Here is a 27910-nt window from a genome sequence, read left to right on the forward strand (position 1 = left end):
GCAATATACCATGGAGCACCTAAAAAATTATCAAAACTGTAATGTCATTAAATTTCCAGTTGGTGTTCAAATTTCCTAGATTACCTGACAAACTTTATATTACAGGTGGTTTCTTCAAATCAGGATTCAAGTAAGGTCCATACATTGTCTTTTTTAATATATAGGTACTTTTTCCTTGTGATTTATTTGTTGAAAAAGCTGAATCATTTGTCCTATAGAGTGTTCCCTGGTCTGAATTTCAATGATTATTTCCTTGCGGTATCCTTTAAACATTCCTCTGTCTCCTGTATATTCCTAAATTGGAGTTGAGCAAAAGGCTTGATCCAGTTCAGGTTTGAACTTTTTGGCAACAACATCAGATGTGTGGTGGTATGTATCCTTCAGTACAGAGGCAAATTGCCTAGTTGTCATATTTTTCATTAGGAGTTATGGAATGGTGATATTCTAGTTCTTCATTTATTTGATCCACATTCAAAGAGAATCTTTGTCTCATCAATGACTTTTTTACCTTGAAATACAGGTTATATGGAAAAGGATACACATTTGATTCTTTTCCTTTGTTGACCAGTTTTGAGAATAGTTAGTTGGTTTCCTAGCATTTTCTAAAGGTGGCCAATGAGTTTTGTTTGTTTTGAGTATATTTTGAATTCCTAGATTTTAACACAGTGGATGACTCATGCTAATATTTGGCAAATCATATTCTCTACTCTGCTGTTCTTAACCAACCCAGTTGTATGACTTTTCTTGCAGACGAAAACATGTGCTCCCCTAGTCTCAGACACTGGGAATTACTCATCTTTGCATCTCCATGAAGCGCCCCATGGTTACCAAGTACATGGTAGATGGTTTTGAAGCAAACAAACAAATAAAAACCTTATTAAGTAAATGATTATTTTGTTAAACTACTAATGGAAGATGATGGCATGATGTGTTGAGCGTCTGCCCCATGTGTGTTTCTCAAGGTCAGCTAAAGTCTGACGCTCTCAGCTGCAGATAAGCTACTTCACATTAAAGGACTTGATGGGTTTTCGCCTCCCTTCTTCTCGGTTGTCCTTATTACCTATTTTTCAGAATCCTAGTTGTACATCTGTGGGTTTGCATATTAAGAAAAAACAATGGGGCCGGGCGCGGTGGCTCAAGCCTGTAATCCCAGCTACTCGGGAGGCTGAGGCAGGAGAATTGCCTGAACCCAGGAGTCGGAGGTTGCGGTGAGCCAAGATCGCGCCATTGCACTCCAGCCTGGGTAACAAGAGCGAAACTCCATCTCAAAAAAAAAAAAAAAAAATGAAAAAACAATGGGAAACTTTAAAAGTGAAAGAAGTGAGTGAAAAGTCAGAGGTGGGAAGGTAGGGAGCAAAAAAACATAAATACAAATCTAGTTCTAATAAGAAAAGTGAGAAGTACAGAAGGAGAGCAACTCCAAAGAGCAGTGGGGTCGAGAACTAACTCCCACCCTTGAATGATGCAGTATCCTAAACCAGGAGGGCTAGCTCTGCAGCCACAGAAAGAGTAAGAATGACAGTTTCACAGCAGGTTAAGAGAAGCTAGGCTCTCTACCTAGATACCAAAGGTGGCCTAGCTGCTTTAAGTGATGTCTTGTTTTATGTGTCCTGATTGACAGGTTTTGATATACATGTTAGCAACAATTATTTATATTTAACAACATTTCAAAAATACTAAGAAAAGGCTGAATCAGGAGTTTGAGACCAGCCTAAGCAACATCAGTGAGACCCCATCTCTATGAAAAATACTTTTTTTAATTAGTTGGTTATGGTGGCTTGTACCTCTATGGGATTTGGGAGGGTGGCTAAGGTGCGAGGATCCCTTGAGCCCAGGAGGTGGAGACTGCTGTGAGCAGTGATTGCATCATTGTCCTTCAGCCTGGGTGACAGAACAAGACCCTGTTTCAAAAAAAGAAATCCTGAAGAATTTTTGTTATAAAGCTTGGTGGCTTTTAAAAGTGATTTGTGTTTTGCCAGACTGGGTTATTTAATTTCAGGTTGAAGAGTTACGATTTTTTCCACTGAGAATCTGGCATAGCCTTAGAATCTCACACATAAGAGAAGACCATAGTCTCTAAACTTCAGTAATCTCTGCCAGTGAGTCATTTTCCACATGGTTTTTACATAGCCTTCTCCACAGTAAACAGGAAGATCAGTGTGTAAACAGGAACTGCATTTAGCTGCAAATTTAAAAGAATTCCTAAATGATAGTCAGGTATGACCTCAGCGTTGCCTCATAGTCACAAAATGGTATCTGAGCTCCTGCCATCAGGTTCTTATTCCAAGAAAGAGGAAGAGGAAAAGGTAGACAGGTCTTACAATAGAATCAGCTGCCATTTATGAGGCGTTTTCTATAATACTTCACCCAGTAATTTATATTGTATATCATTGGTCAGTACTTAAGTCACCTGACCACTGAGACTTGGAAATTAAGATTCTTTTACTAAGGCATATTGGAAAAAAAGATACTGGGGGGAAAAAGATTAATAATCAGTAAACATATACTTTCTCAAATAATACCAATGGAGGGCTTACCAAGTATCAGGCACAGTGCTAGATGTCGGTTTGGAGTTTTAGTTTTTCCATTGCCTCTTCCAGGAATGATTCATTGTGAAGCGGCTTTTATAGGGGCTTTTTTACCTTAGATATTTTTGGTAGCTCGGTGCAGAGTTGGACCACCGGAGCCCAGAAGACCTAAGAACTTACTTGTTGTGGGTCTGGCAGCAGTAACAGTCTCACTGTTTGATTGATCCCTTCAGCTCCCCATCTGTGGTATCCTAACAGGCCTCTGAGGTAGGCAGGAGCAGGTTTCCAGCCCATGTTATAGCCAAAGACGCTAAGGCATGGAGCTGAAGTTTACATGGCTTAACTGCAAGTAAGACATAAGTTGAGGCCAATCCTTGGTTTTACTACCTCTCAGTGAAAGGTGCCCAGTGAGGTCAAGGGGAAGGAGCTCAGGCTCCCCAGCCCTGCAACCAGAGATAGCTTTTTAACAGGGAGATTATATTTATTTCATACCTTAAAAAAACAAAGAGGTTTTCTGTTAAAACAAAATCCAGAGTCTTTCTCCTCCCGTACAAGGTCCTTTGCAGAGTGGTCTCTGTCACCTCTCTCATTCTCATTTTCTGCTATTAACCTCACCAACTTCACTCCAGGTACTTGGCCCCTTAACTGTTCCCTAAACACTCCAGTCTCTTTTGCGCCTCATAGGCTTTGCACTTGCTGTTCCTTCTGCCTTAAATACTCCTCCATCTCCAGTGTGCACATGACCAACTCTTTGGTATCCCTTGGGACTCAATTCAGATGTTATCTCCTCAAAGGCTTTTGGTGATTACTCAATCTAAAAGATTCTTGCTCCTGTTCCTATCCCTTCATGCCACCCAGTTAAATCACAAGCATAGCTTTCTTCTTAGTTCTTTTTATTATTATTATTTATATTTTTTGAGACGTAGTCTATGTTGCCCAGGCTGGAGTGCCATGGCGCACTCTCGGCTCACTGCAACCTTTGCCTCTCAGGTTCAAGCGATTCTCCTGCCTCAGCCTCCCAGATGGGATTACAGGCATGTGCCACCATGCCCAGCTAGTTTTTGTATTTTTAGTAGAGACAGGGTTTCAGCATGTTGGCCAGGCTGGTCTTGGAACTCCTGACCTCGTGATCCGCCTGCCTCGGCCTCCCAAAGTGCTGGGATTACACGTGTGAACCACTGCATTTGGCCTCTTCTTAGTTCTTGCGTAACACTTGCCTTATTCTGAAATGATATTGTTGTTCATTTCCTATCTCTGCCCTCTAGAATATCAGCTCCTTGAAGGTAGGGACCTCATCAGTCTTGTTCAACATTTTAACCTCTAGAATTTAGAACAATGCCTGGCTCATAAATGCTCAGTAAATACTTACTCAATGAATGAAATTTCCTTACTATGTGGAACTTTAATGTCCTTATCTGCAGAATGTGTATGATAATACCTAACTCTGAAGGTGGTCATAAGGATTAAATGAACCATAAATATAACTGCAGTTAGCACCAAATACTGATATTTCAAGGCATAATCTCCCCTAGTATCCAAATTTGATACCATCCCAGTAGCCTGTAAGTTCTTCACCTTCTTAATCTGTAGAATGGGGATAGTAATACCTAACCTCCCTGAGTAGTTGTGAGAAAGAAATGAAATAATACATGTACACTGATTAATACAGTGTCTCACATGTAACAAATGCTCAATAAGGCTTGCCAACTGTGTGACCTTGGGCATGTTACAAATCTTTCACAAATATAAGTTTCCTGAGAATAATTCCCCTTTCACAGCATTGTAGTAAGGATTAAAATAAATCACGTTAAAAATGAACTTTACCATGTCAAAAAGCAGATGCTGGGGCTAATCTACCCACCATTAAACTCTGCCCTGTCCAATAGAACTTTCTGTGATAATGGAAATGTTCCATATCTCCACTGTCCAATAGAGTAGTCAGTATCTACATGTTGCTGCTATGCACCTGAAATGTGGCTAGTGTGACCAAGGAACTGAATTTTACATTTTATTTGATTTTAATCAACACAAATGACTCCACTCAAAGGGCCAGTGCTGTGAATCTAGGAACCCCAGAGGTCTATTTTCCCTCTCTCCCTTTCCAGTTAGTCCCCCAAGAATATCCCCCTGAATTTATCTTCAGTGAAATGAAAGTATATGCACATGCTAGAGATGAAAACAGCTTTGAACTATACAGTTTTTAGTCTGAGCTCAATTATTCAAATCCTATGAGAGGTCTACTCTGTCCAGCACTGAATATCTGTATATATACACCTAACTATGTGCCTAGCCTGACCATTGCCAGGAATTCAGTTCAGCATCTCCTGACAGGAGACCTGTGGTAGCATGTCTTCAAGCTGAAGTTAGAATAGGGTGTTTGAGAGACGAAGTTAGTCCCCACAGCCTGCCTAAAAACTAGGTCATAACTTTTTATCCCAAGACTGCAAAACCTAATCTTCCATTACATACTAGGTATGTCAGTGGTTTTTAGATGAATGAGCAAACAATAGTTACAAAAAAGCAAACCAGAATTTTGAATGTTGATTTGTAGCAAATCAAAGTGACTAATAACAATTCTGGAAATAGTCTGATTAAGATGAGTGCGTCAAAAAGAAATAATCACGACTTGATGAGTTCAGAATGTTGTAAACATCTGCTTTATGTTTCTGAAGAATGGAACAAGAATGGATTCCAAAGGATATAATTTTAAGAGTTTCCCATTTTGATTTACATGAGTACTTTTTGTCCTGTAATTAGAATATTTTGGTTTGATTTCACTTTAGAAGTTTTCATTTATCTTTAGATAATGGTGCTGTAATTTTACTATGTCGTGGAATTCTAAGATGGGTGGAAAAACCCAAGAGCCTTGATACTGGAAGTTTTCTTAGACGCTGTAATTAGCTTTCTTAGTTCATAAATAATTCCTCTGAGATTTATTTCCATAGATGTTTAATGAGCTTTATTAAGCCTTATTCAGTTGGGTTCATGGAGAACCACAGGTATATTTCTTACAAAGCTGCATTTGTTCATTGAATTATAAACAAAATTATTTAAAATTGTCCCGAACTAAAGTTAAAATTGTCCCCAGACTAAAACTATAGGTCCCCCACCAGGGGCATTTGGCAGTATCTGGAGACATTTTTGGTCACAACTGGAGGGTAGGGTGTACTGGCGTCTGGTTTGTAGCAGTCAGGGATGCTGACCAGACATCATACATTGCACAGAACAGCCCCCCACCACAAAGCATTATCCAGTCAAAATGTCAGTAGTGCCAAAGTTGAGAAAACCTGAGTCAGGTGACAAGAGATGCAAAAAATAAGTTTGAGTCAATCTATGAAATGTGCTTGGAATTGTTCCCTCTGTGGTTTTGCTGTGCTGAACCTCAGATAGTCACCTAGTTTCCTGGGTTGCATGAGCCTTTTGAGCAGTGTCTTCAGGGAGTGAAAGAAGCATGTGCTTAAGGACATCTCTACTTCTGGTTAAAGCAGGTCTTATTTTCCAAATAAGCAAAATGTGAATTTACTCATATAGTTCTAACATCTTGTTTTTAAAGAGTGAATGGGGCCTGGTGTGGTGGCTCACACCTGTAATTCCGGCACTTTGGGAGGCCGAGGCAGGTAGATCACCTGAGGTCAGGAGTTCGAGACCAGCCTGGCCAATATGGTGAAACCTGTCTCTACTAAAAATACAAAAAAAAAAAAGCCAGGTGTGGAGGTGCACGTCTGTAATAACAACTACTGGGAGGCTAAGGCACAAGGATCACTTGAATCCGGGAGGCAGAGGTTGCAGTGAGCCGAGATTGTGCCACTGCACTCCAACCTGGGCAATAGAGTGAGACTCCATCTCTAAATTAATTAATTAATTAATTAATTAATAAAAACAAAAGAAATAGGCCAGGCACGGTGGCTGACGCCTGTAATCCCAGCACTTTTGGAGGCCGAGATGGGTGGATCACAAGGTCAGGAGATCAAGACCATTCTGGCCAACATGGTGAAACCCGTCTCTACTAAAATACAAAAAAAAAAGTTAGCCAGGTGTGGTGGCGCACACCTGTGATCCAAGCTACTTGGGAGGCTGAGGTGGGAGAATCGCTTGAACCCAGGAGGCGGAGGTGGCAGTGAGCCAAGATTGCACCACTGCACTTCAGTCTGGCAACAGAGCAAAACTCCATCTCAATAAATAAAGAAATAAATAATGGCATTTTGAGGGATATAATCCAAAATAAGAACTTTTCTCTCTTTTAAAAATTTTCTTTAAAATGGTCATATTTATATAATCTAGATTGTGAAATATTTCAGAGGTTTAGTACTAGGTGTACTGGTACTGTTGAGAATGTGGCAATAATTGGTTCATCCGTGAGCTGATGTTCAGAAGGCTGCAGCCGAGTCTGAGATGCTGGACAACATTTTAGGTATACTACAAACTAAGTTAATGGTGCCTTTTGGGATTTTTGTTTTGACAATGTGTAATGTAAATTTAACCATCACTCACTTTTATCATTTTTTTTTTTTTTTTTTTTGAGACGGAGTGTCGCTCTTGTTACCCAGGCTGGAGTGCAATGGCGCGATCTCGGCTCACCGCAACCTCCGCCTCCTGGGTTCAGGCAATTCTCCTGCCTCAGCCTCCTGAGTAGCTGGGATTACAGGCACGCGCCACCATGCTCAGCTAATTTTTTGTATTTTTAGTAGAGACGGGGTTTCACCATGTTGACCAGGATGGTGTTGATCTCTTGACCTCGTGATCCACCCGCCTCGGCCTCCCAAAGTGCTGGGATTACAGGCTTGAGCCACCACCGCACCCGGCAGCACTTTTATCCTTTAACTTACATTCAAGGTAACAATATCATTATGTGTATAGGCATACTTATATAGATGTATACTGTTCATGTATTTAATACGTTTGTATATGTATATACAAGTAGAAACTCTTTAACCAAAATGTAAAATAATTTCTGGCATTAGAACAGTGTTTCTCAATCTTCTTTTCATTAACCTCCACACCTAAGGAGATTTTAGAGATGTTTTCCTAATTGTGCCTCTCCAATGAAATTTTAGTATCACACCATTGTGATATAGGTTTATGTATGTATATACGTTGTGTTTATACATAGAGTAATTCTTTCACTCCCCAAGACCAATTTTTATTCCTTTGGGGGATGATAGCATCACCCTTAAGAATGCATGCATTATTAAAGTAAGGCGGTGTAATTGCATGGAGTTGTTCATATTATACTGTATAATTTACAAGAGCAACACCTTTTCTCCCACATCTCCTGTGTTTTGGTAGCCTCTTGAATGGATTAGGCAATCCTGTTGCTGTTTACTGCACACCTCAGTTATGAACAGCCCTATGCCGCTCTATTGCTTCACCTGAAAATGCCTAGCTGCAGCTGTAGTTCAAACCCATTCTAGTCCAAAAGAAATCACAGAAGACAAATCATGAAAAATTTAACTGGTATTTAAGCAGGGTCATTGGTTTTTGGTGTTTTTTTTGAGACAGAGTCTCACTCTGTTGCCCAGGCTGCAACCTCTACCTCCGAGGTTCAAGCAATTCTCCTGCCTCAGCCTGTTGAGTAGCTGGGACTACAGGTGCGTGCCACCACACCTGGCTAATATTTGTATTTTTAGTAGAGATGGGGTTTCAATATGTTGGCCAGGCTGGTCTTGAACTCCTGATCTCAAGTGATCATCCCACCTCAGCCTCCCAGAATGCTAGGATTACAGGCATGAGCAACTGGGCCTGGCCAGTTTTTTAATAACGTTTTTATTGAGATGTAATTGATGTACCATAAAATTCACTCTTATAGAGTGTACAGTCAAGTGACTTTTAGTATATTCATAGGGTTCTGCAACTATCACTACTATCTAATTTTAGAACATTTTCATCACTTCAAAAAGAAACCATAGTCAAAATTTGAAACTTCTGTGCTTCAAAGTATACCATCAAGAAAGCGAAGATAACCCAAGGACGGGAGAAAGTGTATGCAAATCATATGTCTGGTAATACACGTGTACCTAAAATATATAAGGGTCTTGTATAACTCAATACTAAAAAGGCAAACAACCCAATTTAAAAATAGACAAAAGATCTGAATAGACATGTCTCCAAAGACATACAAATGGCCAGTAAGCACATGAAAAGATGCTGAGCCATTAGCCATCAGGAGAATGCAAATCAAAACCATAATGAGATCCCACTCACAATCACTAGGATGGTTATAATAAAAAAGATAGATAATAATAAGTGTTGACGAGGATGTGGAGAAATTGGAACCCTCATACATTGCTGGTGAGAATGTAAAACAATGCAGCTGCTTTGGAAAAGTTTGGCAGTTTCTTGAAATGTTAAACAAGAATTACTATGCAATCCAGTAGTTCTACTCCTAGGACTATACCCACGAGAAATGAAAACACGTGTCTACCATAAACTTGTACCTCTTCCTTTTGGGGAAGATGAAAATGTTCCAAAATTAGATTGTGATGGTGGTTGCATAACTCTGTGAATATGCTAAAAATCACTGAATTGTACACTTTAAATGGGTGAGTTATATGATATGTGAATTGTATCTCAATAAAGTTGTTTTTCTCACAGATGAAAACAAACCAGAATGAACACACTCCCTCCAACTACTGCCCACTAGCAGTCACTTCAATTCATACCCCACTCTCCACAGCCCAAGGTCACTATTTTTTTTTTTTTTTTTTTTTTAGACGGAATTTCGCTCTTGTTACCCAGGCTGGAGTGCAATGGCGCGATCTCGGCTCACTGCAGCCTCCAACTCCTGGGTTCAGGCAATTCTCCTGCCTCAGCCTCCTGAGTAGCTGGGATTTACAGGCACGCACCACCGTGCCCAGCTAATTTTTTGTATTTTTAGTAGAGATGGGGTTTCACCATGTTTACCAGTATGGTCTCGATCTCTTGACCTCATGATCCACCCGCCTCGGCCTCCCAAAGTGCTGGGATTACAGGCATGAGCCACCGCGCCCGGCCCCAAGGTCACTATTAATCTGCTTTCTGTCTTTATCAATTGACCTGTTCTTGAAATTTCATGTAAATGGAATCATACAATCTGTAACTTTTGTGCCTGGCTTCTCTCAGTACATAATATTTTCAAAGTTCATCCATCAGTATTTTATTACTTTTTATTGTTCAATAGTATTGCATTGAATGGATATGGCACATATTGTTTGTTCATCAGTTGATGGATGTTGCGGTTGTTTCTGCTTTTTGGCTATTGTGAATAATGCTGTTATGAATTTTCATATACATGTTTTTGTAGGCATATTTTTTTGGTTATTTTGGATATATACCTAGGAGTGGAATTTCTGGGTCATATAGTAACTCTATGTCTAACTTTTTGAGGAACTGCCAGAATGTTTTCCAAAGTGGCTGTGCCATTTTACAGTCCCCACCAGCAACCAATTTTTAAGTGAAGATTGATCATATACTCCTTAAAATGAATTTCTTCAGCCAGATTCTCCCTTCCCCCTCCCCCATGCAGGGCCACATAGTCTCTCAATTGGCAGATTAGAGGTTTAAACCCTTAATTGTAAGGCTTTGTTATCCTTCTTCCAGATGCACGAGCGTGTGCACACACACACACTCTCTCTCTCTTTCTCTCTTTCTCTCTTTCTCTGTCTCTCTTCCCAGTTTCAAAGCTCCCATGAATCATACAAATTCTACCCAGTAGCTCTTCCCAGGAACCTCACCTCACTGACAAAGCTCCTTTGAGGGCTTTTTCTGTTTAATAATAGATTATATTCTTCAGGACTGTGTCTCCTTTGAGAAGCTCATCTTTAAAAATATATGTGTAGCTTTTTTTTTTTTTTTTTAATATACAGAGTCTTGCTCTGTCACCCAGGCTGGAGTTCAGTGGCTCAACCTCGTCTCACTACAACCTCCACCTCCTGGGGTCAAGCAATTCTTCTGCCTTAGCCTCCAAAGTAGCTGAAACTACAGGCACATACCACCATGCCCAGCTAATTTTTGTATTTTTAGTAGAGATGGGGTTTAACCACATTGGCCAGGCTGGTCTCTAACTTCTGACCTCGTGATCTGCCCACCTTGGCCTCCCAAAGTGTTGGGATTACAGGCATGAGCCACTGTGCCTGGCCAAAGCTTTGTTTTTAATACTAGAACTTTGCTGGACATGTACATCTCTCTTTTCAATTTCAGCTCTATTTTTGTACACTCTACACCCCCTCATAAAACATGGCACCATAACATGCAAGGAGCATTGATGCAAGGCTTGTTCAGCCTGTGTCTGTCTCTGACAGTCACATAGTTCAGAGTCAGGGAATCATCCTCAGTGTAGTCAGCTATTACATGTTCTCAAATCTATTTATATTTTCAGTTTCTACCTTATCTGTGGGCGGGGAGAAAGAAATTCCACATGTGGATTACTCTCATTTCAGATCATTCTCCCTTTTACCTGTTCCAGGACAGCTTCTGTATATTTTCAGGGTTGCTGCTTTGGTCAACTTAGAAATTTGGTGAAAATATGACTGTTTACCCTTTCTATGACCTTAATAACAGTGCAGGATATTTCCTTCTAACTGATAATCTTATAAAAAGTTCTGATGTTTAAGCTCATTCTTGAATGTGGAATATCTGTGTAATGTGTTCATGGTCTCCAGGTGCAGGGCTGGCTGCTCATCTTTCAAGAGTATAATATACACCTCTGGGCTTGGCACACGGTGGGCACATACTGCTCAATAAATGCTGCCAAATGGAGGCATATGTTTTGTTTGAAATACAATGAATGTTTCACCCATCACTTACATGCTGCACATACCTGTGTTCTCCTCTTTTTCAGGCTATCGGCTGTACTCTGAACTGTAGTTGCCAAAGTTTCAAACCCGGGAAAATAAACCACCGTCAGTGTGAGCAATGCAAACATGGATGGGTGGCCCATGGTAACTTTATTTTTCACCCTCTCTTGGCCTGTAGTGTTACCTCTAAGTAACTTACAGTTATTCAGGAACTGATTTAATATCTAAGAATGACAGCTAACTAGTAAACTAACTAGTAAGTTACTAGTATGTCCCAGGTAATAGGCTAAGATTCAAAGAGTCTTGAATCTTAACTACTCTATATGGTCAGTGTCTTATTAACCTCCAAATAAATAAATAAATAAATAAATAAAAAGTAAAGATGTAGAAACTGGTGCTTCAGTGGTATCATTCTGTAATGATGGAAATGTTCTGTTCTGTCTAATACAGCCTCTAGCCTAGGGTTACCAGATAAAATACAGAATGCTTAGTCAAATTTGAATTTCAGATAAACAACAGAAAATGTTTTAGCCTAGATATGTCCCAATGAATATTTCTAGTATACATATATCCTGCCCATTCATTGTTTATCTGAAATTTATATTTGGATTTAACTGGGTATCCTATTTTTTTATTTGCCAAATCTGACAACTCTGCAGTAGCCACTACTGAGTACTTGAAATGCAACTAGTGTAATTGAGGAATTGAGTTCTTAATTTTATTTAATTTTAATTCATTTTAATCTAAATAGCCATATGTGACTAGTGGCTATTACATTGGATAGCATGGCCTTAGGGGGGTTAATTTGTCAAGCCCCAAAACTAGAAAATGTCAAGCCTCACAACTAATGCTCAAACCGAGATCTCTTCAGATTCCCAAGCCCAGATTCTTCACCCCTAGACTCTGTGCTTCCTGATTATCCATCCTCTTGATTATGCACGTGCCACCTCAGTTTTTTCTCCTTTTCCTTGTTTCTTTGTTTGTGACTATTTCTCTCCTTAGCAAGGCCACAAGAAAGGGATAAAAGTCTCAGGCCAGTTCATTTATTTTAGAAGTTCCTATAAATAATTTGAAGTTTCATAGCTATAAGGTATTTAATCATTTGTATATTCATGTATTTTCTGTGGAACAAATAACCAAGAATTAGTCCTAACCTACTTTTTTTGCAGTGCTTCTCTTACAATTAGAACTTTTCACAATGTCATTTTCCCAATTTGATTTTTCAGCTCTAAGTAAGCTAAGGATTCCCCCCATGTATCCAACAAGCCAAGTGGAGATTGTCCAGTCCAATGTGGTGTTTGATATTAGCAGCCTCATGCTCTATGGGACCCAGGCCATCCCTGTTCGCCTAAAAATCCTACTGGACCGGCTCTTCAGTGTGTTGAAGCAAGATGAGGTTCTCCATATCCTCCATGCCTTGGACTGGACCCTTCAGGATTACATCCGTGGATATGTGCTGCAGGTACAGTAACCATGACCATTGTCCTCCTAGGGTGTTTTCTGAAATTTTTGCCCATATAACTGATATAACCCTGTTAACCTCCCCATGCTACCACCGTTGGTGACCATCTTTCCCTTTAATACTTTTTCTAATGGCCTAAGCCCATACCTCATATTCTTGGGGGGAGTCCAAGGCTTTCCCTCAAAATATCTATGAAGCTTTAGGATATGGGAGTATTACATATTCTCTGATTTGGCTTTTACTAAACTACCTCTTCCACAATAAACCAGTTGCCCCATTTCAGGTGCTGCCTCCACGTCTTTCATTTGTCACAAACTACTTACTGACACAAGATGCTGTCTGTCGGCCAGGTGCAGTGGCTCATGCCTGTAATCCCAGCCCTTTGGGAGGCCAAGGCGGGTGGGTCACGAGGTCAAGAGATAGAGATCATCCTGGCCAACATGGTGAAACCCCATCTCTACTAAATATACAAAAATTAGCTGGGCGTGGTGGCATGTGCCTGTAGTCCCCACCTCCTTGGGAAGCCGAGGCAGGAGAATTGCTTGAACCCAGGAGGCAGAGGTTGCAGTGAGCCGAGATCACACCACTGCACTCCAGCCTGGTGACAGAGTGAGATTCCATCTCAAAAAAAAAAAAAATGCTATCCATATCAGATTTTACTGAGAGTTTGGGAGTGAGAAAGGGAACTTACAGAACCACACAGCAAATAATGTATAATTTCATGGCACACCTTCCTGTTCTTTAAAGCCTTCTGCCATCTCACTGATGTTTTTCCTTCCTAGGCTCTATTTTTTATGATATTTCTGTGTTCATGTATGCATTTGCTTATTCTCTCTCTCGCTCTCTCTCTGGATATGTATATGTGTATATATATGCTTCTCCCTCCTTCCCTCCCTCCCTCCCCATACCCCCGTTTTCTTTTGGCCTCTTCATACATTCTCTTCTTTACTCCAGTATTCCAAGCCCTTAATCCTCTCTTTCCTCTTTATTTTGCAGATTAGTTTACCTCTATTCCCAGGTCATGCTGTGAGTATGTAGGCCTCATGTTTCATTTTCAAAGAGGCCATCAAGGTGTTTTTAGAAGCAAATAACATGTTTTCTCAGATGAAACATCATTCCTTTAAGATATGAAACAGCTACAGCATTGTATTTTCTTGCCATTACACTAGAAAATGTCAAATTTTGGTTAAAATTTCAATGAAATTGGAGGCAGACATATTTCCAAGACCAACATAGATGTCAGTCTTACTGAGGTAGGTGATGTAATTAAAATGAACACTAATAACAATTTTATAGACCTAGATCCTCTTCTAATAATCTTAAGAGTTAGGTATATTAGCCCCATTTTCAATCAAAAAAACCAGAGGCTCAGAGTGCCTCAAAATCATGCTGAAAGTCATTTCACTAGTATGTGGCAAACCCAGAATTTGTACTCACTTCTTTTTAACTCAAAAGCCGATAATCTTTCCCTGTAAAAATGTTTGCTCACCTCTAGTGCAGGACCCCCAGCAGACTAGAAATGACGATTTATGTAGAGTAGCATTGTGATCTTACATTATGACATAGATCAATATTTAATGATCCTAATAATCTTGCTTTCTAGTGTTAGGATTAAAAATATGGAATCAATTACCTTGAACCTCTAGTGCATGAAAAATTTATGTTACATTCTTCATCATCTTCAAAACTCTTCCATGCACTGTGAAAAATCTCAGTAGGCCATCAAATACATGTTCTATGATAAAATATTTATTGTAGTTTTGGGAAAAGTTAGGCCTTGCTAGAGTTTGAAAGATCTCCAACACTCCAGTGTAATTACAGCTCTGCTTTGTGAACATAGGCAATAGATCAATACAGGTTCATTTGTTTTCTGATGTTAGTTGCTTAGGAAGATTATTAAACTTGCAGCAGATGAATACTTGAGCTATATCTAGGTCTGATTGTTCCATCTATCCTCTTTAGATAAGGAAGCTACTATTGTTCAAATGATACATATTTTAATTTAATAGGGAAAATTATTATGTCTAATGCAAGACAACCAATTGGTCTGAAATGAGGTGAAAAGTAATCACCACATTTCCCTTACTTCAGCTTAAGTAATATTATATTTCTCTCTTTTGCACTAATTGTAACACTATTGCTTATATATGTGCAGCTTATGTTCTGCACACAGCTTCTGGCCTGGGAGAGTAGGGTGTACAGGGACTAAACTCTCCAAAGCCCTGCGTTTATCTTTTTCTCATATGTACAAAGGTATCCTATAGTCTAGTGGACTACATTTTTAGAGAAAAAGATAAAGAGTTGTAAATTGATCACACTTCTAAAATCTGGTTTGGGTTTAGGATGCATCAGGAAAGGTGTTGGATCACTGGAGCATCATGACCAGTGAGGAAGAAGTGGCCACCTTGCAGCAGTTCCTTCGTTTTGGAGAGACCAAATCCATAGTTGAACTCATGGCAATTCAAGAGAAAGAAGAGCAGTCCATCATCATACCACCTTCCACAGCAAATGTAGATATCAGGGCTTTCATCGAGAGCTGCAGCCACAGGAGTTCTAGCCTTCCCACTCCTGTGGACAAAGGAAACCCCAGCAGTATACACCCCTTTGAGAACCTCATAAGCAACATGACTTTCATGCTGCCTTTCCAGTTCTTCAACCCTCTGCCTCCTGCACTGATAGGGTCACTGCCTGAACAATATATGTTGGAGCAGGGTCATGACCAAAGTCAGGACCCCAAACAGGAAGTCCATGGGCCCTTCCCTAACAGCAGCTTCTTAACTTCCAGTTCCACACCATTTCAGGTTGAAAAAGATCAGTGTTTAAACTGTCCAGATGCTATCACTAAAAAAGACAGCACACATTTAAGTGACTCCAGCTCATATAACATTGTCACTAAGCTTGAAAGGACACAGTTATCCCCTGAGGCTAAAGTGAAGCCGGAGAGGAATAGCCTTGGCACAAAGAAGGGCCGGGTATTCTGCACTGCATGTGAGAAGACCTTCTATGACAAAGGCACCCTCAAAATCCACTACAATGCCGTCCACCTGAAGATCAAGCATAAATGCACCATCGAAGGGTGTAACATGGTGTTCAGTTCCCTAAGGAGCCGGAATCGCCATAGCGCCAACCCCAACCCTCGGCTGCACATGCCAATGAACAGAAATAACCGGGACAAAGACCTCAGGAATAGCCTGAACCTGGCCAGCTCTGAGAACTACAAGTGCCCAGGTTTCACAGTGACATCCCCAGACTATAGGCCTTCTCCCAGCTACCCTGGTTCAGGAGAGGATTCCAGAGGCCAAGCAGCCTTCCCAAACATTGGGCAAAATGGTGTACTTTTTCCCAACCTAAAGACAGTCCAGCCAGTCCTTCCTTTTTACCGCAGTCCAGCCACACCTGCTGAGGTAGCAAACACACCTGGGATGCTGCCTTCCCTCCCACTGTTGTCCTCTTCAATCCCAGAACAGCTGGTTTCAAATGAAATGCCATTTCATGCCCTTCCCAAGAAGAAATCTAGGAAGTCCAGTATGCCTATCAAAATAGAGAAAGAAGCTGTGGAAATAGCTAATGAGAAAAGACACAACCTCAGCTCAGATGAAGACATGCCCCTGCAGGTGGTCAGTGAAGATGAGCAGGAGGCCTTCAGTCCTCGGTCACACAGAGTATCTGAGGAGCAGCACACACAGTCAGGAAGCTTAGGGAAGCCTCTTCTTGAAGGAGAGAGGCCCTGCCATCGTGAATCAGTGATTGAGTCCAGTGGAGTCATCAGCCAAACCCCTGAGCAGGCCACACACAACTCAGAGAGGGAGACTGAGCAGACACCAGCGTTGATCATGGTGCCAAGGGAGGTCGAGGATGGTGGCCATGAACACTACTTCACACCTGGGATGGAGCCCCAAGTTCCTTTTTCTGAATACATGGAACTGCAGCAGCGCCTGCTGGCTGGGGGACTCTTCAATGCTTTGTCCAACAGGGGAATGGCTTTTCCTTGTCTTGAAGATTCTAAAGAACTGGAGCACATGGGTCAGCATGCATTAGCAAGGCAGATGGAAGAAAATCGCTTCCAGTGTGACATCTGCAAGAAGACCTTTAAAAATGCTTGCAGTGTGAAAATGCATTACAAGAATATGCATGTCAAAGAAACACACACATGCACAGTGGAGGGCTGTAATGCTACCTTTCCCTCCCGCAGGAGCAGAGACAGGTAAGGCATCTGTTGGCAATCATTTTTTCTAAGGCAGTGGCTCTTAAACCTTAACGTGCATCAGAATCACCTGGAGAGTTGTTAAAACACAGACTTCTGGGCCCCACCCTAGAATTTCCATTTCATTAGGTCTGGGGTGAGGCCCAAGAGTTGGCATTTTTAACAAGTTACCAGATGATGCTGATGTTACTATTCTGGGGGCCATAGTTTGAGAAACACTGTTCTATGAATTTTCATATTTCCATATTTTGGAAGTAAAAATTCATAAATTTTTACTTCCAAAAACCTAACCTAATTTGGCTGCAAAACCTGACCTGAAGTGATGTGAGGTTATTTGTAATCTTCTTTAATCTCCTTTTGTATGGATTTATAAATATATATGTAGTACAGATAGTGATAGATTTATTATAGGGCATTAACAATGTTTCATTATATGCATCATTTAGTAGACTGCTGGAATTAGTGTTTTCCAGTAAATAGGGAGTCTGAGAAATTCTGAATTCAGAAACACATCCAGCCCCAAGGGAATGGGATAAGAAATCATGAAATTCAGCCTGGTGCGGTGGCTCACACCTGTAATCCCAGCACTTTGGGAGGCCAAGGAGGGTGGATCACAAGGTCAAGAAATCAAGACCATCCTGGCCAACGTGGTAAAACCCCGTCTCTAATAAAAATACAAAACTTACTGTATTTTGCGTGCCTGTAGTCTCAGCTACTCAGGAGGCTGAGGCAGGAGAACCGTTTGAACCTGGGAGGCGGAGGTTACAGTGAACCGAGATCATGCCACTGCACTCCAGCCTGGCAAAAGAGTGAGACTGTCTCAAAAAAAAAAAAGAAAGAAATCATGAACTACTTGTCACATTAGCAGGTAGAGTAAAGCATAAATAACTGTTTGAATAGAGTGAGAAGGGAACTTTTAAAATTACTATTATAGCTTACCAAAACTTAACTCAATTTCATTTGATAATATGAAATCCATAGAATAAAATAGTTTATTTCTAGTTACTCAGCTACATTTAAAAGGAAGAATCACTGCTTGATTGAAGGTTTTTTAAATATTAAGATATAAAAGAATAAAGGTGATTGGCAGGTGGTTTCAGGGACTGTGATTTCTGGTTGAAAGATCCTGAGTTTTCATGACAAACACATAGAGGCAAACTGTTGACAAAGTGCCCCGCAATAGAGCATATCTCATCACTGTGGGGATAGCACTGGTGTTACCGTCTTGCCTGTGCTTTTCTTCATGAACTTGAGTCACTTAACCACTCTTCAAGTCACCTTCCTCTCCAGCCTATAAATGGAAGAGCAAGCATACCAAAAGATGGCCCCAGGAGGCTTATGGAAAAGATCAGCTGCTGATGAAATGCAATACGATAAATACTAAATGGTGCACTGAATATTAAAATGCTACATTTGCAGAAACAAGCTTGACCTGAAGCAGTTCAACATGAACATTTAGTCCAAGTTGTAACACCTACCTAATTTGTTAAGACGGTGAAAAGGTACAGACTCCCACATGCATTCCTGGACGGGGCTCATAAGACCATACTCATTGTCTTTAGCAAAGAGGATAAAGCACAGGAGATATTAGTTAAATGTTTATATTGAATCAATGTTTCTACTGATAGGATATTGAACCAACCACCAAGGTACCCTAATTAGTGAACCAGTCCTTAGCCTCCAAGAGGAGGAGTGTTTGTTCGTGAATAAGCTGTTATAAAGAGACAGTTAGGTTGGTCATATTATCTTTGATATTTATTATACTGTTCTAGCCTACAGTATCTACTAAATTAGAAGGCAGATTGGATTCAGATACTTTTTTATTTGATACTTATATTTTCATAGATTTAATATTTCCTTATGTTCTGACCATTGCGTTAATAGATCTGAGCCCTTCCCAATCGCCACAACAGGAAAGTATCTTGCATTCTAAATTAAAACCACTAATCCCAGTAGTCTAGAACTTGAAATGCATTTTACCTAGAATCTATTATTTAAGTGACAGTATTTTAAATAGGACTTTGTGGGCAGGCCCAGACCTAACACCATTTCTCTCAGTCAGAGATTGAGAACTGCGTTGCTGTAGGGACAGCTAACTTCTCTTTGAGCCACTGTTACTGCCAGCAACAGTTAGCAAGACCCATCAGGAAGGGTACTAGGACAGCACCCTGGATGCTTATTTACCCCATGAATATTAAGAACTTTCTATGTTAGGTGCTGGGGACATAATCCCTGCCCACAGAGGCCTTCTGTAGTGGGGGAGACAGACCAGAAACAGGCAATTACAGTTGAATGTGATGACTTCTACAATGGAGGAAATGTAGGCGGTTGTGGGTACATGGGAGGGCACCTTGAGAAGTTAAGGAAAGCTTCCTGGAAGAAGGGGTATGTCTACAGCAGTAACTCTGAAACATTTTCATTTTATAACCCCTTTAAAAATACTTAAACCTAAGGTTACTCAAGAGCTGCTCTCTATTTGGGTTACATCTATCAAAATTTATTTTAGAAATTAAAAAATTATTCAACTTTATATATTAACATGTTTATTTAAAAAACTACATTTTCCAAAAGCAAAAATTCAGTGAGATGAGTGGCTTTGTTTTACATTTTTGTAAATCTCATTAACGTCTGACTTTGTAAAGACAACTAGATTCTCATATCTGCTTCTGCATATGCTCTGTTGCAAAATCATGTCACGTAGCCTCTCAAAAACTCCACTGTGCACTCATGAGACAATGAAAGTGAAAAAGGCAAATAATATCTTAGAATTATGAAACTTTGACTTCCAGAACTTCCCTAAAGGGCCTCAGGAACCACTAAGGGTGTTCAGACCACACTCTGAGAACCACTGGTCTCAACTAATCAAAATAGAAGCCAAGAGGAAGAGTTGGAGGAGAGAGGTAGAGGTTGAAGGGAAGAGATGCAGACATGGGCAGTGAGTAAAGGATTAGCAAAGTCCTTAGAAACTGAAAGCCTGGTACATGATTCAGAGGGTTTTTACAGTTGTAGTAGTTACTGGTCTTAGGGGACATGGCACTTCCAAGGCTTGAGAGGGGTGAGAGAGCCCACAAGTTAGCTATTAGTATGCATGGAATACTCAGGAGTTGGGTGTGAGGCCCAGAGGTTTGCTTTGTTGCAGTAGGGACCTTTCTGTACTAGGTTCCAATAAACGTGCTTGTCTTTCTTTTTAATCACCTGTATGTACTGGAACCTGTATGCCAACCCAGTGTCTGGTTTTCTGCTGGCACATACCAGCCCCTTCAACCCAGAAGGCTGACATAATCACAGGGCAGAGTTGGAGTTAAGAAGGGCTGCTTGCAAAGTATGTTATCTGGGAGTAAAATTCTGATTATGTCCAGAAAATATGTGTAAGGGAATAGAAGACAAAAGTTGAACAGTAAATTTTATACATTTTATAAAACATGATTAGCTTCCCACACACGTCTTTGGGGATTTAGAAAATTCAATTCTTGGTTATTTTGGTGAAGATGTTTTCCCCAACTTGACCCTGCCATACATTCTGATATGTATTGGGGGAGTATTTTCTCTATTCGGAATAATTGCCCTGTCACCTATAAGATTGTAACCCCCTTGGTAAGGATTGTTTTTTCTTGTCAAAAGTTAGCAGAGGATTTCTAAGGAAGAGCAGCATTGATTTACAGGTTACTTCCAAATGATAACATATGACTAAAAGGCATGTGTCATAATGGATACTCATTATCTGCCCTTCAAGAGTAATCATTGGGTAGAAGATTGGTGGTATGCTTATTCTGCTGCATTTGCAAAACTTCTGTCTGGTATAGGATAGTGAAACATTACAAATATGAACTAAACCACATGCACAATTCTAGCCAATCAGATTCTTACTCACACTTAAAGAACTTTTAGGATGAAGTGTATGTCAGTGCTCTAGACCAATGCTATCCAATAGAAATAAGATGCAAGCTTCACAAGAAATTTTAAATAGTCTAATAGCCACTGTAAAAAAGTAAAAAAAAAATAAAAAGCAGATGCATTAAAATTTAATAACATTTAATTTAGTATATCCAAAATATCCTTTCAACATATGACACTAGTCACATTTCAGGTGCTCAGTATCCATGTATGGCTAGTGGCTATTATATTGGACAGTGCACTCCAGAAGGTACTATTTCTTGATTTCATTGAAATAAAGTCCTCTTCTTAGTTCCTTATAGTTTGTGACCAGTTTTCTCCTGGGATCTCCTGGTTCCAGTGTCCCAGTCAAACTGGTCTAGTTGATGTAGTCTAGCCATTCTGGGAGACAGACCAGAAACAGACAATTAAAGTTGAATGTGATGACCTCTACAATGGGGGAATGCTGCTATGGGCACATGGGAGGGCACCATGAGAAATTAAGGAAAGATTCCTGGAAGAAGGGGTATGTCTAAACCAGTCTGCTTCTTCATATGCAGAAGCAGATATGAGCTCTGAAACAGTGAGATACAGAAAGTACATCAAACAGACAGTGGAAATCAAAGAGGACTACATATTTTCAGTTTCCAGACTGTTGGCTTTCCCGGTGAACACTAACTTCTGACAAGCAATGAATGACAGTGGGCCTGTATCCACTAAACAGGTGTTACATCCCATGGGGGCCTACCCCCTTATCATCGGTGCTCCCATACCACACGTTTTTCCTGGTATCTACCAAGTCTCTCCACTCAGAATGATGACTGTTTCTAAAATAGCCCAACACATTACTAATCATCTTTTCACTCTTGTAGACACAGCTCAAACCTAAATCTTCACCAAAAAGCATTGAGCCAAGAAGCACTGGAGAGCAGTGAAGACCACTTCCGTGCAGCTTACCTTCTGAAAGATGTGGCTAAGGAAGCCTATCAGGATGTGGCTTTTACACAGCAAGCCTCCCAGACATCTGTCATTTTCAAAGGAACAAGTCGAATGGGCAGTCTGGTTTACCCAATAACCCAAGTCCACAATGCCAGCCTGGAGAGCTACAACTCCGGCCCCTTGAGTGAGGGCACCATCCTGGATTTGAGTACTACCTCAAGCATGAAGTCAGAGAGTAGCAGCCATTCCTCCTGGGACTCTGATGGGGTGAGTGAAGAAGGCACTGTGCTTATGGAGGACAGTGATGGAAACTGTGAAGGGCCGAGCCTTGTTCCTGGGGAAGATGAGTACCCCATCTGTGTCCTCATGGAGAAGGCCGACCAGAGCCTTGCCAGCCTGCCTTCTGGGTTGCCCATAACCTGTCATCTCTGCCAAAAGACATACAGTAACAAAGGGACCTTTAGAGCCCACTACAAAACTGTGCACCTCCGCCAGCTCCACAAATGCAAAGTACCAGGCTGCAACACCATGTTTTCATCTGTTCGCAGTCGAAACAGACATAGCCAGAATCCCAACCTGCACAAAAGCCTGGCCTCGTCTCCAAGTCACCTCCAGTAACAAGATGGCAAACCAAGTAGACTCAGATAGGCTTTCATCATAATTCAGGAATAAGGTAGTCCAAAGAAATGGTTCTTACTGTTTAATATCATTTGGGGCAAGTCAGGCAAAACTATTTGATTTGACTTTATAGTTTTCCACAGCAGAATGAGCAAAAGACAAACCTTGTGGGAAGATGACACTGGGGCAGCCCTTCCTATTATTTTTCTTAGCCCAAGAGGTCTTTCACTGTTAGAAGGAAAACTTGCAGAATTGCAGTTTTTCCCAGATTTGTTTACATATTTCCTGGGAAAGATCCAGGTCTGCAGATCAACAGCAGTGGGCCAGGACCTGGGGGTGGCTTGAAATGAGGCTTGCAGTGTTAAGGGTCTTGGATAAGAAGTGTCCTAGGGAAGAAGACTCACCATGGACAAGATACCAGTCCCAACGATAGCATTTTCATTTCCTTCTTCAATTAGTTTGAGATCCAGACCTGAGTTTAGAAGACTGACTTTTTGAGACCATCCATGTATTTCGATTGGATAATTGTGCCTCCCCTCAGCCTGTGCCAAAGGTCTCATATGTTACCCCAGGGAGTTCAGAGGATTGGGTTGGCCTCTGATATTTTCCTTGTTAATTCTTGTTCTGTAACACGCATTCAAGAAGCTGGGGGAAAATATCTCATGCACTTAAATAATGGTCTTCAATTTAATTTAAAAATATTTTGATAATATTTAATTTGTGCTTATGTGGTATTTAGTGTGAGTGCAGATTTTGCACTGTATCACCTCTGGATCTCTGCTCAGAAGCAGAATAAGTGATGACCTAAATGTCAAAGTCACCATTCATTTTCATTTGGTGAACTTCAAAGTCTGTTCTTTCTGGTCACCTGTGGAATGAATGCAGGCATGATTTTGGCAGGACCATTTGTATATATTCTGCCATAGAGAATGTGGTTCTGATGGTTGTTGTGTATTTTCAGTATCACTGGATCTCTCAGTCTTCACCCTTTTATAAATGTATAAGATTAGGATGAACTTTTGAATTTACTTGGTAGGAAAAAAAAAGTAGGACATTATTGCCATATTGTATGTCTTAATATTTAACTTATTCTGAAGTATATTCCACACTGTTATACACATTTTCCATTGTAGAAAGGAAGTTTAATCAGCCCTGTGGAATGAAACCATCTCCTGAAATTCATCATTTACAGTATTCTAAAAGCCTGTGTAGGTACATTGATTTTGTATTCAGAATTCAAGTTAACTATCTTTTAAACTCGTGGTTGATGTAAGTAATAAAAAACATTCTTAAAGCAAATTGAGGGTTAAAAGAGATATTCCTCTGAAGGTTGAAAAAAGCCAACAACCTGTTACCAATTATTTCAACTTTTTTTGTTTTAATAAATGTGACAACTTAAAACTTGTTTCTATTTAAAGTGAGATGTATCTTTCAACTGTTTTGTTACCCAACTGTTTAATATTCCAGTTTTCCCAAAGTGAAAAAATTTGTATACAAATGTTTTCTATGATTTAATAAAAATATATGGCACACCTTTTGTTTAAAAAGGCAAACATTTGTAAAAACGGTTTTGTCATATGGGCTGTGTTTTGTACAAGTGCATATGCTTATGCACACACAGAGAGACGCATTATGAATTTGACAGAGCTGAAAACCCTAAGGGTTGGGGGCGGGGGTCTAGTGGACAGGGAATAGTAACTACTGCCACATCAAACAAAAATTGCAGAAATTAATGAGTTCAAAAAGAAACGAAGTGGTTACTTCATTGGGAGGAGGATTTGGGTGTGCTGATCTTTTACCAAGAAAAATACAGGCCAGGCACGGTGGCTCATGCCAGTAATCCCAGCACTTTGGGAGGCCAAGGCAGGCAGATCAGCTGAGGTCAGGAGTCCAAGACCACCCTGGCTAACCTCGACTCTACTAAAATTACAAAAAATTAGCCAGGCACGGTAGCTGTAATCCCAGCTACTTGGGAGGCTGAGGCATGAGAATCACTTGAACCTGAGAGGCAGAGGTTGCAGTGAGCCAAGATCATTTCACTGCACTTTAGCCTGGTGACAGAGCAAGACTCCATCTCAAAAAAAAAGTTGTTTTTTAAAAAATACAGTGCTTTCAAAGAGAAGTCTTATAGCCAATGCTCCAAATAGAATGCAGTGAAAAGATTTAAACCTCTTCTTAAAAACGCAGGTTGTTTTAAAAAATGAATTTTTGTAACTTGTAATTTTTTCACCTTTTTTCCTACCCTTCCAATATAATAGGAGTATGATCCTATCTACCCATCCAGCCCCACTCTCAGTTGATCTTCTTTTTTTATACTTCGCTGAGAGAAAAGTTATCAGAGGGAAACTGAACACTTCTACCATCATCTGTACTGTTCTCCCCCTACTCTAAACCGTATCATCTCCTTTCTGTATGATTGCAGTCGCTTCTTAACTGATCTGTTGTTTTCCTTCTTACATTCTACAATGGCCAAAATGGTCTTTCTAAGATGTACATCAGATCATGTAGTGCCTCAACTCAAAGCCATCCAGTGGTTTTCTTTAACAATGAGTATAATATCCAGAGTCTCCCAAGGCCTACAAGCCCTGCAGCTTTGTCATTTGGAAGCTTCTCACCCCTGCTACTGCTCCATCCCCTTTTCCCACTAATCTCTTTACATTTTATCTGTTGTCAGCTTTCTCTTCCTTCTCCCACAGTAGTTCTTCCAAAATCACTTTGCGAGATCCTACCCCACCAGCTCTCCATATTCACGGTAGCTGCCCTCACTTCCTACTCTCAGATAATTGGGAGAGACCTTCTTCTGCATTGCCCACCACCTCCTTTTCAGTTTGTGTATAATCACACCCATCCTCATATGGTCACATCTGCCTCAGCCTTTTGAAATCCACCTCATGCCTCTTGGGCCCTCACAGTAAGCTGCAAACACCTTTATGAGAAAGTTACCAGGATTCCACCACCACCCATTTTACTGTCACATTCAGAACTGCCATGATCTCCCTGGGCTCAACACCTGTCGCTGAGGGATCTGAATTTCCCTGGCTCAGTCTTTCTAGTTTTATCCACTTGTGCCTATGGGGGGCTATGTTTGGGTCCTCCATGATGCCAACATCAACAGGGCTAAATATGCGAGGATTTTCTTTTTTTGAAGTTTTATTTATTTTATTGCCTTTTAAGTTTGGGGGTACATGTGAAGAACATGCAAGATTGTTGCATAGGTAAACACATGGCAGTGTGGTTTGCTGCCTTCCTCCCTATGACCTATATCTGGCATTTCTCCCCATGTTATCCCTCCCCAACTCCCCACTCCCTGCTGTTCCTCCCCTACTCCCCTCCCTGTGTCCATGTGTTCTCATTGTTCAACACCCACCTATGAGTGAGAACATGCGATGTTTGATTTTCTGTTCTTGTGTCAGTTTGCTGAGAATGATGGTTTCCAGGTTCATCCATGTCCCTACAAAGGACATGAATTCATCATTTTTTATGGCTGCATAGTATTCCATGGTGTATATGTGCCACATTTTCCCTGTCCAGTCTATCATTGATGGGCGTTTGGGTTGGTTCCAAGTCTTTGCTATTGTAAACCGTGCCGCAGTGAACATTAGTGTGCATGTGTCCTTATAATAGAACAAGTTATAATCCTTTGTATATGTACCCAGAAATGGGATTGCTGGGTCAAATGGAATTTCTATTTCTAGGTCCTTGAGGAATCGCCACACTGTCTTCCACAATGGTTGAACTAATTTACACCCCCACCAACAGTGTAAAAGTGTTCCTATTTCTCCACATCCTCTCCAGCATCTGTTGTCTCCAGATTTTTTAATGATCGCCATTCTAACTGGCATGAGATGGTATCTCAATGTAGTTTTGATTTGCATTTCTCTAATGACCAGTGATGATGAGCATTTTTTCATATGTTTGTTGGCCTCATGTATGTCTTCTTTAGCAAAGTGTCTGTTCATATCCTTCACCCACTTTTGAATGGGCTTGTTTTTTTCTTGTAAATCTGTTTTAGTTCTTTGTAGATTCTGGATATTAGCCCTTTGTCAGATGGGTAGATTGCAAAAATTTTTTCCCATTCTGTTGGTTACCGATTCACTCTAATGACTGTTTCTTTTGCTGTGCAGAAGCTCTGGAGTTTGATTAGGTCCCATTTGTCTATTTTGGCTTTTGTTGCCAGTGCTTTTGGTGTTTTGGTCATAAAGTCCTTGCCTATGCCTATGTCCTGAATGGTTTTGCCTAGATTTTCTTCTAGGGTTTTTATGGTGTTAGGTTTTATGTTTAAGTCTTTAAGCCATCTGGAGTTAATTTTAGTGTAAGGTGTCAGGAAGGGGTCCAGTTTCTGCTTTCTGCAGATGGCTAGCCAGTTTTCCCAACACCATTTATTAAATAGGGAATCCTCTCCCCATTGCTTGTTTTTGTCAGGTTTGTCAAAGATCAGATGGTTGTAGATGTGTGGTGTTGCCTCTGAGTTCTCTGTTCTGTTCCATTGGTCTATATCTCTGTTTTGGTACCAGTACCATGCTGTTTTGATTACTGTAGCCTTGTAGTATAGTTTGAAGTCAGGTAGTGTGATGCCTCCAGCTTTGTTCTTTTTGCCTAGAATTGACTTGGCTATGTGGGCTCTCTTTTGGAAAAATATGGAACGCCTCACGAATTTGCATGTCATCCTTGCACAGGGGCCATACTAATCTTCTCTGTATCATTCCAATTTTAGTATATGTGCTGCTGAAGGAGTCACAGTGTGGACCTTATTAAGATAAATTACTTTGAGATGAAATAGAAAGCCAGGAAGAGCTGAGAGAGCCAGTCCATGCAACACAGTTCTGACTCTCAGTGAAGGGGAGAGGGAGGGAAGGTCAGGTGAAAGTATCCAAAGTTGACGCACAGTCTAAGTAAGTTCAGCAAGGCCATCAGAATCCCTTGAGTTAAGGTCAACCATCAGAACAGTCCTGTATCTCTGGGGAGTGGGTTCCCTGGGAATTATATTCCTGTCATGCTCAGTCATTGGCTTTGAACAGCCCATGGGAAGGGTGCCTCAGAGCAAATGTAACAGTGGATTTCAGAGTAGAGTAGGGGAAGCCCTAGGCCAAATCTTACCTTTCTAAAGGCCCTATGTGCTGTTCAAGGTGCATTCAAACCTATATTTAACTTTTAACTGGACTCAAAAGAAGTGTCCCTATTCTTTCTGAAGCCTGATGCCCTCACTTCACCCCTTTAGCTGACTCAAGGGTGTGGTGCCAGCCCTTCTGTCCCATTCATTATCAAACTCATCCTTTCCACTGGGTCCATCTCTCTAGCCTATGTATTTGCAGATCTCTCTTATCTTAATGGTTAATAGAAAAAGATAGCCTTCTGGACCCTGATCACCGATCCCTTCTAGTGATATTCTTTCCTCCTCCTTCTACAGCCAATGACCTTAGAATAGCAGGTTTTGCCTCTCCCCTAATCACTGCATTCTTGTTTCTTCCCCTTACCCTTTAGGGCCCCTTACCATTTAGGGAACCAAGGTTTCCAG

At 40.7% G+C, this 27910-nt stretch overlaps 1 protein-coding gene and 1 non-coding gene across 3 annotated transcripts in view; one reads left to right on the top strand and one right to left on the bottom strand.

The window, feature by feature from the left end:
- Positions 1-23948, top strand: part of BNC1 (basonuclin zinc finger protein 1) — a 29432-nt gene extending 5484 nt beyond the window's left edge. For both annotated transcript variants that reach the window (XM_021677507.2, XM_064366156.1), the window contains exons 2-5: positions 11344-11443; positions 12526-12761; positions 15104-16965; positions 21711-23948. In XM_021677507.2, coding sequence (XP_021533182.2) covers positions 11344-11443; positions 12526-12761; positions 15104-16965; positions 21711-22395 — 2883 coding nt within the window. In that variant the 3' untranslated portion in view covers positions 22396-23948. The remainder of the gene's footprint in view (positions 1-11343; positions 11444-12525; positions 12762-15103; positions 16966-21710) is intronic.
- A 3078-nt stretch (positions 23949-27026) lies between these two features.
- LOC135270569 (U6 spliceosomal RNA) lies at positions 27027-27133 on the bottom strand. The gene has a single exon (XR_010338726.1). It is a non-coding gene; the product is annotated as a U6 spliceosomal RNA (small nuclear RNA).
- Between the last annotated feature and the right edge of the window lie 777 nt (positions 27134-27910).

This window comes from Aotus nancymaae, unplaced genomic scaffold, assembly GCF_030222135.1.
Source record: "Aotus nancymaae isolate 86718 unplaced genomic scaffold, 86718_ANA_hifiasm-v0.15.2.pri h1tg000064l_0, whole genome shotgun sequence".
NCBI lineage: Eukaryota > Metazoa > Chordata > Mammalia > Primates > Aotidae > Aotus > Aotus nancymaae.